The sequence below is a fragment of the Vombatus ursinus genome, unplaced genomic scaffold, assembly GCF_900497805.2.
Source record: "Vombatus ursinus unplaced genomic scaffold, bare-nosed wombat genome assembly UNPS02014781.1, whole genome shotgun sequence".
Lineage (NCBI taxonomy): Eukaryota > Metazoa > Chordata > Mammalia > Diprotodontia > Vombatidae > Vombatus > Vombatus ursinus.
Genome location: NW_020954559.1, coordinates 14,347,603 through 14,361,913, shown reverse-complemented (window position 1 = coordinate 14,361,913; position 14,311 = coordinate 14,347,603). Strand labels below are relative to the sequence as shown.

The 14,311-nt window shown below is 42.3% G+C and overlaps 1 protein-coding gene across 1 annotated transcript in view; it reads left to right on the top strand.

Moving 5' to 3' along the window:
* The first annotated feature begins 11,632 nt into the window (after window positions 1-11,632).
* Window positions 11,633-14,311, top strand: part of LOC114046105 (growth hormone-regulated TBC protein 1-like) — a 78,685-nt gene continuing 76,006 nt past the window's right edge. Inside the window, exons 1-2 of the mRNA XM_027866359.1 lie at window positions 11,633-12,495; window positions 14,144-14,295. Coding sequence (XP_027722160.1) covers window positions 12,404-12,495; window positions 14,144-14,295 — 244 coding nt within the window. The 5' untranslated portion in view covers window positions 11,633-12,403. The remainder of the gene's footprint in view (window positions 12,496-14,143; window positions 14,296-14,311) is intronic.

Sequence of the window (14,311 nt, the reverse complement as noted above, 5' to 3'; positions counted from 1 at the left end):
GCACAACATTTCCATCTCCCACCTCCATGCCTTTTCAGAGGTTGTACTCCATTTCTGCAATGCTCTCACTCCTGACCTTTACCTCTCCAAACCTCTAGCTCCAGTCAAAGCTCTGCTCAATGCCACCTCCCACAAGAGACTTTTCCTGATGGCCTCTGATGATCAGAAATTAATGCTCCTCCCCCCAAATACATTTTATTAATTTGGTATATAGTTTACCTTTATGTAACTGGAAATAAGCTGTAACTCCTCAATAGAATGTAAGTTTTTTGAGGCCCTCCCTCTGTTAATTATTTCCTATTTATCCTATATGGGTAGCTAGGTGGCACAATGGATAGATTGCTGGGCTTGGAGTCAGGAACTCTCATCTTTCTGAGCTCAAATCTGACCTCAGACACGAGCTGTGTGACTCTGGGCAAGTCACTTAATTCCGTCTGCCTCAGCTTCCTCATCTGTAAAATGAATTGGATAAGGAAATGGCAAACCACTCCAGTAGCTTTGCCAAGAAAACTCCAAATGGGGTCACAAAGCATCAGACACAACCGAACAACAACAAAATTTATCCTATATACAGATTGCTTTGTAAGTATATATTTTTTTGCTTTTTGTCTCCCCTATTAGATTTTAACTCCTTGAGGGCAAGAACTGTCTTTTGCCTCTTTTTTTCATCCCCAGCACTTATCACAGTGCTTGACACATAGTAGGCATTTAATAAATGTTTATTGTTTATTGATTTACTGATTGGGAATTGTTTTGTTTTGCTTAGGTATCTCAAACATCTGGTATAGTGCCTGAGATATAATAGACCCTTGACAAATACTTGTGGAACTGAACTAAGTTCATTTATCATGGAGAGAGACTAGATAATTAAAATCCACATACCTCAGGGTCATAGATTTAGAGCTGCCAGGGTTCTCAGACACCATCTAGTCCAATCTCACTTCATAGCCTCACACATGAGGCTAAGACTAGACTAAGGGAGGCTAAGTGACTTGGTTACCCCAATAGTAACCATAAGAAGCTAGACTAAAACCCAGGTCTCATGACACCAAAAATAATAAGCTTTCCCCATATCATGATGTTTCACTGTTCCTACTATCATTTATTGTTCAGTTGTTTTAGTCGTATCTGACTGTTCATGACCCCATTTGGGGTTTTCTTGGCAAAGATACTAGAGTGGTTTGCCATTTCCTTCTCCAGCTCATTTTACAGATGAGGAAACTGAGGCAGACAGAGTTAACTGCCTTATAGGTAGTAAGTATTTAAGGCCAGATTTGAGTCTCCCTGACTCCAGGCTCAGCATTTTATCTACTGCGCCTGGCTGCTTTCCTGGTATCATAGGACCTGGTGAGCCTGAGGTATCTGGATATTAATTATTTAGACTGATGGACCTTGAAATAACCAAAATGACATTATTGGGAGAAAGAAAGCATATCTAAATATAACAATAATCTGGACTTACTCTCCCAGAGTGAGGCTGGTTACATCTCCCCCTCAGAGTTCTAGAGATACCCCAAAAGAATTGGGGTGATTCTCTCAAATTCCTTCAACTCAAGCACTGATTCTAGTTCATTCTCCTAATGTTGACTAGCAGTGATTAGCACTCTAATTCCACTTAACCAATTCATGTCAACTATTTTTTTTTTTTTACAGAATGCCTCTTGGGCTTGTGGACAGTCTGTGCTAATGCTTGGAGATGGGAAATGAAAAGTAATGTATAGGAATGAATACATCGGCAAGTTTGACTAGAAAACAGTGTGGGTCAGATATGTCTGGAAAAGTTGGCTAGAACCAGGCTGTAAAAAATTTAAAATGGAGTTTGTATTTTATCTTGAGATGTCTACAAGACATCCAGGTACAAATGTCTAACCTATCAGGCAACTGGAGATACAAGACAGGAGCCCAGAAAGAGATCAGAGCTAAATGCATAGATTAAGCAATAATCTACATAAAGATGGTAACTGTATCCATGAAAGGTAACGAGATCACTGAATGAAAATATAGAGAGAAAAGAGAAAAGTGCCTAGGATCTAGGGTTGGGTATCACCCATGGTTTAGGGGTTGGGACATGGATGATGATTCAGCAAAGGAAACTAAGACAGAGTGATCAGACAGGTTAGAGAAGCAGGAGAGAGTGTCATGAAAGCTATGAGAGACAAGAGTATCCAGGAGCATTTGATACTTTCAAAAGCTACTGAGAGGTCTTGCAGAATCAAGAGTAGGACTTTGGATTTAGCGATTAAAAGGATTGGTAACTTGCAGATTGCAAGGGATTGAGTAGAGAGTTAGATTGAGATAACAAAAAAAAAAAACTTGAAAGACCCTCAGTGACTGAAGAATGGGTAAACAAATTACGGTGCATGAATATAATGGATTATTATTGTATCATAAAGAATTGCAAATATTAAGACATTAGAGAAACATGGAAAGATTTATATAAAGTGATTTAAGGTGGGAGGCAGCTAGGTGGCACAGTGGATAGAGCACCTGCCCGGAAGTCAGGAGGACCCGAGTTCAAATATGGCCTCAGACCAAACACTTGACACTTACTAGCTGTGTGACCCTAGGCAAGTCACTTAACCCCAACTGCCTCAAAAAAAAAAGTGATTCAAGGTGAAGAAAGCAGAGTTAAGATAGCAATAGATAAAAAGACTAAAGCATAACATCGTATTTTAACATGTTATGACATCATGATGTTAACTAACACCAACATGGGAAAACAACAACAGTCTAGTCCAATATAGTGATCAATGTTAATCTTGTGTGCTACTCCCAAAATAATCTAACTCTTGTTTTTCATTTAAAAGAGATATTTTATTGATTGATGCCTTTAGCTCTTACATCAGCCATTTTCAACATACCATCCCGTCAGTCTGAACTCTCCCTTGTAACAGATAAAAACAATTTAAGCAAAAACATCTTATAGATTATCTACATCCAAGTTTCTTTTGTTCTTTTGTTTTGTTTTAAATAGGAATTTACTTTGAACATGGGTTTGTTCAGTGTTTGATGGTCAGGAAGTGTTTATTGTGTCAAAACAAAATGAATCAATTTTTTAAAAGAAGTGGGAGGTAAGGAAATCAAAGCAACAAAATGTAGATTACTTTTTTTCTAGAAGCTTGGCTAAGAAAGAGAGGAGAGATAAAGGGAAATCTTTTGAGTACATGGTAGGGTCAAGTGAAGGGTTTTTTTTAAGGCTGGGGAAGACCTGGACATGTTTATAAGCAACAAGGAAAATTAGTCATTTAAAAGGGACAGAAAATGATAAAGAGAAAGGATGCTCAAAGGGTAAAGCTCAAATCTATCAATTACCAGTCATTTATTAAACATCTACTATATAGCAGGCACTGTGCTGGTCATTTACGGATATAAAGACAAAAGTAAAAGTCTCTGTCCTTGAGACAGCATTTTGAAGGAACAGAGTAATTCCATGAAGTCAAAGTGAGGGGGCATATGCTTTTTAGACATGAGATACGGCCAATAAAAAGGCATTGGATGGAGGATCATGTATGAGAAATAGTAAGGAGGTCAAATTGACTGAACCATGGGATGATCGAAGGGGAGTAACATATAATAAATCTGGAAAGGTAAGTTGAGGCCAGATTGTGAAGGGTTTTAAAGGCTTAACAGAGGAATGACTTTCAGGCAAGCCCAGGTCCCTAATCCATATATGTAGAATCCTACATGCTTTGGGATTTCTGTGAGGACTCAGCTTTCCAACTTCGGAAGTTTCATTTGCTTTTTCTTTAGAGTTACTTTCTGGGGGTGCAGTGGATACAGCACCAGCCCTGAAGTCAGGAGGACCTGAGTTCAAATGTGACCTCAGACCAACACTTGACACTTATTAGCTGTGTGACCCTGGGCAAGTCACTTAACCCCAATTGCCTTAAAAAAAATAGAGTTACTTTCTGTGTCTGGCTCCAGACCAAAAGGAGAGATACCTTATAGAATAAGGAAAAGGTAAAGTACACCAGCCTCCTGGTACCCAGAGATGATTTGCTGGCACCAAATTTCATTTGGTTTCTTGCCTGAAAGTGAGGAGGTGACTTCCAGGATACCTCAGGTCCTATATCTGTTTGGGGAAAGTGATTCATAGTCTGCAAAGCTTGATGAGAACCAGGTTTCCTTTAGAAACAATAAGTTCTTTTTTTCGTCTTTTATTTTTCTTTTTTGCCTACAGGCTCAGAAAGGCCATTTTGAGTACCAAGAGAGACACTTGCTAAATTCTAAGCAAACAGTAATAAACTTTGGTAAACTTTGTGAAATATTCTTTGTTAAATCTGCATCATTTTGTATTTGGGAACAATTTTGGCTAGTGATTTTTACCTTTGCATGTGAGACTATATCAAGTTGTGTCATATTAAGTTGTCTTTTTCCTGTATGATACTAAGGAAGCAAACAAAAGGACAATGGTTATGCCATCCAAGGACTCCAAAAGAATTGTTCTGGAGTAGAAACATAGACAATGTGTTCAAAACACCCTTGCTGATTTGCTGAGAAAATATAAAAGGGACTAGCCACATTCATTAGAGTGCATCATCATGACTGGCTGAGCAATTTCTCCATGCAGGAGGGCTGGGCATCTTGCTTCTGGCAGAATCATTATGATGTGTATGGCAGTTCCATGAATGGACAGTGGAACACACATAGATATTTGGTTACTAGTTCCAATCATATGGTGGATAGGAGGCCCTTTTATTGGCTAGGCAGGCATTCAAAAAGAACTGAGACAGCCTCACCCATTCTCTTTGGCCTCACTCTGATAACTTGACTCTCCATTGACGGCATTGAGTGAGAAGCAATGCTTAAGGAGAGCTATTTGGAAGGGCTTTCTCCATGGGTCTACATCATTGGCTTCTGCCTTTGTTCTTTTCCATTTTAGGATTGGAGCCTCTGATCTTGTGAGTTTTCAAAAAATCAGTAGGGCAAGTATTTTGGACTTCTGGGCATCCAAGCATCCCTGTATCCCAGGGTCCCATTTTCCCAACCAGCTCAGCATGTGATGCCCAGAGGGGCAGGGAGAGACCTTGGGACTCAGCCCTGCGGTAGCTGAGATGAGAACTCATCTAGTAGTTAAGATGCATGTGGACATGAACTTGGTGGGAACAATGTTATGCAGAATCTGTGCTGAGTGACCTTGTACTCCCCAGAGACCAAGAAGGGAGTGTGCCTCCTTCATGTTGAGGGGGAAATGTTTTTACTTTTGTTTTTCTTATATCTTTGAAGTAAGCTAATTTATGCTAAGTGGCTAAAATGGAATTAAGGTACTACTCATTGACACTTAATAGGGGGGGTTGAATGCCTCAGGATACCCATAAAATCCTGAGGGAGAGATGTAGCAGGTCTTACTCTGGGAGAATAAGGTCAAAGTATGATGGATACACTAATTATATCTTTTTGCAATTCAATTGACTTTTTTCCTATTAATTTAGATGTTATGCCACTGGGTGTATATACATTTGGTATGTTTTATTATACTTTTAAACATAATGTGGTTTCCCTGTTTGAGTTGTAGGGTATGTTCAGGGAAGACTAGTACCTCTGGTGGGAGGGCTCCCAAATCCTTTCAGGGTTACTTTTCACCTTTGGTGTCCACCTGTTCCACTGAACGCTCACCTGCGGCTCCAAGAAGCTGTAGTATGTGCAGCAGCCACATCCCAGTAAACCATTTCAGCACATGGGCTAAACCAGATTGAGGGTAACCTAGAACCCCGTTGGTGAGTTAGGGAGTGTCTACCCCAAGTATGTGAAGACTTCCCCTGGTAGAATGGGTAGATGAGAACAATTTGTTCCAACAGCCATGAAGGTAGCTGAAGTAGGCACTGTGGAGTTGGTTAGACACCGAAGATGCCAAGATCATCTACTGCATCTTGAGCCATCATCAGTCATCTTGACTTTGTCCTGCCACTGGACTGTGATGACTCTGGGACAGGGTGTGAGGTCAACGATTTTGTGCAACTCTGCCTCACTTAAATACAATTTATGCATGAATCTAAAGACATCACCCATACCCCATTATACCATTTTTACTATCTCAAAGTCCTGTGCTGACAGGCAAGTGATGAAGCAGTGTGCATACACTGGGAGTTATAGTCACAACCCTGCACACAGAAGGCCCAGGCCATAGGGTTGTCTTCTCAATGGAAGTAGCAGTGGGATTTGGCAGTCCCCTCAGTGTCTGAGAAGCCTTTTAAGGACCGCACTGGTGTGAGGAAGGGGCTAGAAAAGGTGCTCTCAAACTTGTCTGCTTACCCAACCCTGGCCTGATTACTGCAGCAGGCAAGGATCCCACCCTGTGGTTAAAACACAAAAAAAATACACAAAAGCTTCTGCAAAGATGATTCCACTCACCATAGGTAGATGGAATGTGTGCACACTTAATAGATAACACAAAATCCAATAGGCCTGAAAGATGAACAGTTCTTGTTGTGAGAAAACTCAGCAGGTATCGCATCAAAATAATAGCCCTGAGTGACACAAGGCTGGCAAATGAAGGCCAGCTTACTGAAGTTGGAGCAGGATACACCTTTTTCTGGAGTGGCTGCAGTAAAGAGGGGTGCCATGAAGATAGTGTAGGCTTTGAAATAAAAACTAATCTAGTGAACAAGCTTGTATGCCTATCAAAAGGAGGGAACAACAGACTCATGACAATGCAATTGCCACTTGCAGGAATATGCCATGTTACCTTCATCAGTGCCTATGCTCCCACCATGATGAACCCTGATGAGGTCAAAGAAAAATTTTATGAAGATCTGGAGACCCTTATCATCAATGTGCCAAAAGAGGACAAGCCTATAATTCTGGGTGACTTAAATGCTAGCGTAGGCTCAGACTACCAGACCTGGCAAGGAGTCCTCAGGAGGAATGGAGTTGGAAACAGCAAAAATAATGGTCACTTGCTACTGAAGACTTGTGTATCTCATGACCTTCTCATTACCAATACTGTTTTCCATTTACCTAAATACAATAAAACTTTTTGGATGCACCCTTCCAGCAAACACTGACATTTAATAGACTACGTTATTATAAGGAGATGAGACAGACAGGATATGAGAGTGACTAAGGCAACATGTGGCACAGAGTGCTGAACTGATCATAGACTTATCCTCTCCAAGCTAAATATTCACATTCAACAAAAGTGGTGGTCCCAAGGCAAAATGACTACCAGAAGACAATGTCAACAGATTAGAATGCTTCTCTGAACAGGAACAATTTGTTGCTAACTTGGGGGGAAAGTTGAGCCAACATACGGTTGGCAACAGTGGAATAGAAAAGGAGTGGACCAGGTTTCCTTGTTTAAAAAAAAATTAAGCCAAACATAGGAAATTATATTTTATTCTAGAGGTTAATGGAGTTAGAGGAATTTATTTAATAGGAGAGTGGCATGGTCAGACTCAGACATTAGGAAAATCACTTAAACGGCAGTGTGAAGAAGAGATGGGAAATAGCAACTATTTCTGTTCTGGCCAGAAATTCTGAGTTTTTTCCCCTCCCAGATTGAGTCTTTTGTAAAGGCAAACTAGGCCATCTTTTGCCTCAGATCTTACCTTACTTTTAATTATTGAATGGGCCTTGTCTCAGACAAACTGAGAAGTGGGAAAGAGCTTAGCCTAAAAAGGCCATGGTCTCCTACTGCATCCAGGGCAATTGCCAGTTGTCTTGACCTATGTCTTGCCACTGGACTCTGTTGACTCTAGAGGAGAGAGTGAGGCTGATAACTTTGCACAGCTCTGCCTCACTTAAATTCAATTCCCTCACAAGACAAGACATCACCCTCCTGAAGTCCTTGGTCCTCAACAAGAATGAAGGATGAAAGGGGCAGCTAAGTGGCACAGTGGATAGAGCACTGGCTCTGAAGTCAGGAGGACCTGAGTTCAAATCCAGCCTGAGACCAAACACTTGACACTTACTAGCTGTGTGACCCTGGGCAAGTCACTTAACCCCAATTGCCTAAAAAAAAAAAAAGAATGAACAAGAACAATCAGTGAAAAATAGATTGGAATGAGCAGAGACTTGAAGCAAGGAGACCAATTAGGAGGTTATTACAATACTCCAGGTTCAAGGTGATAAGGTCTCTGCTAGGATGGTGACTTTGAGTGGAGAGAATTGAACAGTGGAAGAAGATAGCAACAAGTAGAGGGACTGTCCTTGGCCACCTCTTTGTCAGAAACTAGAGCAAAAGAGGAAACATGAGTAATGATATAGAAATTCTTGTGTCTAAGTGTTCTGTACACAATACATGTTTCACAAGTGTTTCTTAAATTCAATTTGATCCTCTTGCAGCACAAGAGAGTGGCATGAGTACTGAATTCAAAGTCAGAAGATTTGGGTTCAAATCCTACTTCAGCCTCTGACTAGCTGTGTGATGCTTCAAGCCATCGAAACACTCTACAATGCATCTATAAAATTAATGGGATAAACTAGGTAATCCCTAAAGTCCCTTACTACTATTAGTCTGTAACCTAACAGAGATCCTATGATGACTCCCTAAAATAAGGACCGTTCATGTTATTAGTCCCATGTTACAAAGGAGGATATTGAGGTCTAAAGTGATTAAATGACTTGGCAGAGGTCACATGTTATTAAGTGGTAGAGCTAGGACTAGCTCTAGGTCTTCAGACTACTCATTCTTTCTTCTTGCCACTATTCCACCTTGGGGGTAACTGAGCAATGATTTCTGATAAATGGATTACGTATCAAATAGATCTCTGACTGTCACTAGTTTGTAATAATTTTTTTAAAAGCAATCCTTTAACCAGTTTCAATATCAAAATGATTTACTTACAATCTCTGTTCAAGGTGCATTAATGTTCTTAATGTTCAGAGGTCAGAATGCTTTCATATATTTCATACTCAAATGTTTGAATACAGACTCCACTCTCTACCCCTACATCCACTCCGAAGTTACACCGTTTGGGTCTTAGGAGGACCTTTAGACAAAGAAACTTACACAATGAAAAAGGACACTATGGTTGCTCAATTGAGCCTAAAGTCTTCAAGCTTTTTATGGTTACACACTCAGCAAACTAAGAGTGAGTGCACGAGTGGCACCCAGGAACTGTTGCTATGGTAAAATAGATGATAACCTTTTTTTAGTATTCTTCAAAGTTAGTTAGAATTCAGAAGGGGAAAAAAAGTTTCTATAGTATTCTTTAGCTTACAAACTGGTTGTATCCCAAAAGTTTGCTTGGAACTCAGTGTATTTTCCCATAAAAACAAATTCTTTATGGTAGTTGGGTTCCTAGGCCAGTCTACCCATAATGTGTCAAACAATAATTCACATTTTTATAGTACTTTGTTAGTTAACAAGCATTTATTGTCTACTGGGTGCCAGGCACTATGCTTAAGCTTAGGTGGGAATACAAAGAAAAGCAAAAAACTGTCTCTGTTCTCAAGAAACTCACCTGCTAATAGGGGAGACAACTTGCAAGCAATTATGTACAAATAAGATATATACAGAATAAACTGGAGATACATTTTCCATTACTTCATTATGTACAAAGCACTTTCCTTTCAAATATACTGTAAGATAGGCTGTATCAATGACCATTTATTAAGCTCCAACTATATGCCAGGCACTATACTAGGTAGGAAGGATACAAGGACATAAAGGAACTTGCATTCTATTGGTGGAAACAATATGTAGGCTTCTAACTATATACAAGTATTATTATTATTCCCATTTTACAGATGAGAAAATCAAATTTCAGAGATTAAGTGAACTGTCCAAATCCACACAGTATGGATTCATACTCAAATTTTTACTAACTTTAAGCACAAAACTTAAACTGCCTAAATTATATTTTTTGTATAACATTGATTTTTACGGGAAAATGCATCTGGAGGGGTCCACCCACTCATACAACATGAATGGAAACTAGAGTGCTGGGGCGGGGTCAAGGGGGTGGGGCGGGGTGTTAGGGGAAGGCGGAAAGTAATGGAGAGCTGGGCCACAAATCATTTAGCTCTACACATTTGCATTACTGAAGATACCCATTTAGGTCAATTCCTTGAGAAAGGACTGGAAAACACACTTCAGTAGGGGATGAAGTCGCAAACATCATTTGTAAATCAGGACTACACTAGGGAAGATAAAACCTTTGTAGCAACAAACAGTTTGATTATTTGCCTTTTTAAGATCCAAAAGCAAAAGGCAATTTTATCTGTATTTTCCTGCAAAAAGTACGGCAAGTACCTAGGTTTCTGACTCATGTTCCCAAGACTATGAAATTATGATGTCTGGAAAGATGGCAGTAAAGTTGCAGAGAAGTAACATGGAGGAGGGGAAAAGATTAACAAGTCTTCATAGTTATCTCCGTTTTCAGTTGGGAGCAATCTCCTTAGGTCATCTGGGATTAACCAACAAGGTGGCCTCATCCATACTAGGCAGGGATCATGAATTTATTTCTTTTGAGAAATCCCATCTGCTAATCTTTTCAGTAACCATTGCTTGACTATTTTTCAGACTGTTTCTCTGGCAGCAATTATAATTTTCCAAAGGCTGGCTCACTGGAAAGTCAGGATTTGATTAAGGGTGTGGAGGCAAGAAGAGTAGGAAGAAGATTATGGCTTTGCCTCCTTTCGTTCAGTTTCTCAGTCTGTTTCAGGCAATTAGCTATAAACCCCCGGGGGTGTTTTCGTGGCTACTGCAAGGAAAGAGGAAATGAGACATACCACTTTTAGGTGGGCTTTCTAAGTGGAGGGAGGGATACAGGATTAATCAGTTTTGAGGGTATTGAAGTGATGTTATTGGACTTGTTTACACGTCAGAAGGGAGGTTAGAAGGGAGAAAAGAAAAATGTTAGTAGTGTTTTCTCTTCTGCAGATGTAAATAAAAGCACAAACCTAAAACTACTAAGTCTGAGCTTTCAGACTCGCCTTTATCTTTATAGCTAAAAATTCGCATTCTACTAAGCTCCAAGAAGAGTGGGGCGGGAGGAGGAGGGATAGCATTTTCTTTCCTTAAAAAGCAGGCAGGACACTCCGCAAGCAAACCACAAGTAACTGAATTCTACTGGTGGCCAGGATTTGCAGGATTCCACGAGAGCTCCCTGCCTTCGCCTCTTGCACACTATGGCTCGCACCCTGCGATCCCCCTCCCCCCCCGGGGTTGCCAAGCAGCTAGTATTTGAGTCGTCCGGCCGCATCACAGAGGTCGGACGTTTCTTACGGGCGTTTAGTTTACGTCTGGTTTTTTCAAGTTTTTATTTTGGTGACCCTCCCTTCCCCACCCCACTTCTACCTTATTCTCCTTCCCTTGGGTAGGTCGGTCTCTCTCTCTCGCTTTCCCCTGGACTGGAGGAACGCCTTAAACTTACAAATGCCAGTCCAAGCAGCATGCTTCCAGCCCGGAACCACGACAGTGCTAAGTCAGAGGAGGGATGGAGGGACCGACAAGTCCCGGGCCACCCCTCAGGCTCGCAGCGCCTCTAAGCACCCCTTACCCAGCTCCCACAAGCGGTTAGCAGTGTCTTTCATCAGGTCCCCCAAGGCAGGCTGGTGGCCCAAGTAATACCGGAGTCCACTCCCTGTTAGCCCACTCCCAATCCAGCTCCTCGGGCAGCTAAGTAGGAGACTGAGGGGTGGAGAGACAGGCTCCGCCCTCGGCGTATGACTGACAGCCTGGGTCAAGGCAAAGGAAAAAAAAGGAGACGCGGACGCGGGGGAAGCGAGCTAGCTGCCAGTGGGAAGCCAGAGGAAGCAGGTTAGGAGCGTGCGAACAGGAGATTTGTGCGCTGTCGTCCCTGGGGTCCTAACTCAAGTTTTCCTTGTGAAGTTGTCTGCTGCAAAGCCACAGTTTGACCCGTCTAAATCAATCAGGGCCAGGTGCAACCTCGGTGACTTCCTGCGCCTTTGCGCTTGGCTGCTTCCAGGCCTTTTGGTGAGAGCCAAAGAACCTGAGGCTGAAGGGAGCAGAGCAAATGGGGCCGAAAGCCTGCCCACCGCCCCCAGGTCCTAAATGATGGGCGCGCCCCCAGTCCGTTGGGCTCTCTTGGACCCGCGCCCTCCGTTTTCTGCTTGCTTTATCTCGTCCCGGTGGCTCTCAGGCCGGAGAGGAGACAAGTAGCTCCTGGAATCCCAGGCGATGAACTTTGGACCCTGCACCACCCTCCTTCCACTGCTCTCCTGCTTCCTTATCTGACCTGGCTTCCCGCAAGAGCTGTGGAGGCCGCTGTTTTTAGTGAGGACACTTTTCACTCCGACGGGACTTAGCGTTGCCGGGTGGTGTTGCCAGCCCCGAGCTAGCCAAGAGCAGAGAGCCTCCTCTCCCGTCCTAGCCGGTGCTCTCTCCTCTCATCCCGGCCGCGGGCTGCTCCTCCCACCCCGGCTCTTTCGCGTCCCCATCCCGCCCCTGCCCCACATTGGGACGCAGCGCTCGAACTGCAGCCCTCACTCGCTCGGGATGGAACCCTCGCGGAGGTCACCGCCGCCTTCCATGGAAACAGGGCGCGGGGAGGACGAGGCATCGCAGGCGGCCAGGGAGCGGATCCCCAGGTATCTGCTGTGGGTTCGGAGCTTCCCTAACTCCGGCCCTTCTGGTCGGCCACGGAGAGGGAGGGCACGAACCGCTGCCCGGACCGGAGGGTTGCAGGTGTGCGCTGTTGGGCTGCGCGGAGCTGGGCTGAGTGAGGAACAAGGGGGCTGTCCTGGCACAGGGCGTATTCTTTTCCAGGCAGATTTTTAGTGAGCCATTCTCCCTTCCCACAATAGGTGCTTGATGTCCCTCCCTCTCTTTCCCTTTCCTTCTCCTTCTCCCTCTCTCTGCCTTCCTTCCTCCCTGTTTCCCTCCCTCCCTTTCTCTCTCCCTCTCTCTCTCTCTCTCTCTGTCTGTCTAATCATTTCACTTGGAATAGTATCCACAAGCCTCCCTTCTAGTTGGCAGAACGACAATTTCTTTCCAGGACCACAGGGGTTCGTTCTAGGGGCCTACAGCGCTTCTGTCCCCCACCTGAGTGGGCCTCAGCCCATTCTGGTCGCTGTGGTCTCCCTTTGAGAAGCAGGAAGAGAAGACATTCATTCAGTCTCCTAACATGAGATGGTTAATGGTACCTTTCTGGAAACTATGGATTTTTGAAATAGGAAGGGGATATTAAGGTCACCCTTCATTTTACAGATGAGGAAACCAAGGCCTAGTGACTTGTCGAGATCACAGCAAGCTAGTCCAAGAGGCACGATTGGAAGGAAAAACCAGATCTGACGCCTAGTAGTAGTAGCAGTAGTAGTAATAATAATAATAATAGTTGCCATTTGTATAGCACTTTAAGGTTTGCAAATTGTTTTTACAAATATTATCTCATTTTATCCTCATAACCACCCAGGGAAGCACGTGGTAATATTATCCCATTTTACAGGTGATAAAACTGAGCCAGAGAGAAGTTAAATGACTTGCTTAGAGTCACACAGCTGATGTCTAAGGCCAGATTTGAATACAAATCTGGATCCTGGGGCTCTTTTCACTGCCCCACCTCGTACATGGGAGACCTCTGTTCTAGTCCCAACTCTGCTACCAAATTCTTAGCTCTGATCTCCTACTTCATACTGTTTTTCCTCAGTCTAAAATAGTTAAATATTAAGTATTGGCATATCATGAGACTATCTTTTTTTTTGGTCCACATAGCCTTGTGTTGTTGCCATTCTAGGGCAGATCTCCCACATGTAAAAACGGAGGATTAGCTTCAGTTAAATGTATAAAAAAAAAAAGCTTCGGACTGTGTCTGGGTTTTAAACATACTTGAGTTAATGATAAAATCTTTCCTATTAAAAAGAAGCAGGTGATTGAAAGTTTTATTCTGTATATTTTTTAAATTGGTGTATATGTACATATCCAATTCTTGTTTTTGCTTTTAACTTCCTGCTTTGATAGTACAATTTTGAGCTAAGCCTAATGAAGTTATTAGCAGCTATCATCTTTATATTTAAAATTATTTTTATTTATTATTTATTATAATTAAAATTATTATTCAATTCAATTCCCTAAGCATTCATAAAGTATGTTCCAGGCACTTCTGGAAGTGTCAGACAGACAAAAATTCCCTCACAGAGCTTTTATGGGGATGGAAGGGAATGAAATCACACTCACACAGAGAAAGAAATGCAAAATATTTACGAAGTTAATTGTAATTGTTTCCTCTCCTAATCTCAGGATTGATCCATATGGATTTGAAAGGCCTGCAGACTTTGATTATGCCTCTTATGAAGACTTTTTTTCCACCTATCTAAGGATACTCACTAACAGAGCAATCAAGTGGTCAAAGCTTTTGAAGGGAAAAAATAGTGTCCAGAAAAATATGAAAGGTGAGTTTTAAGTTGG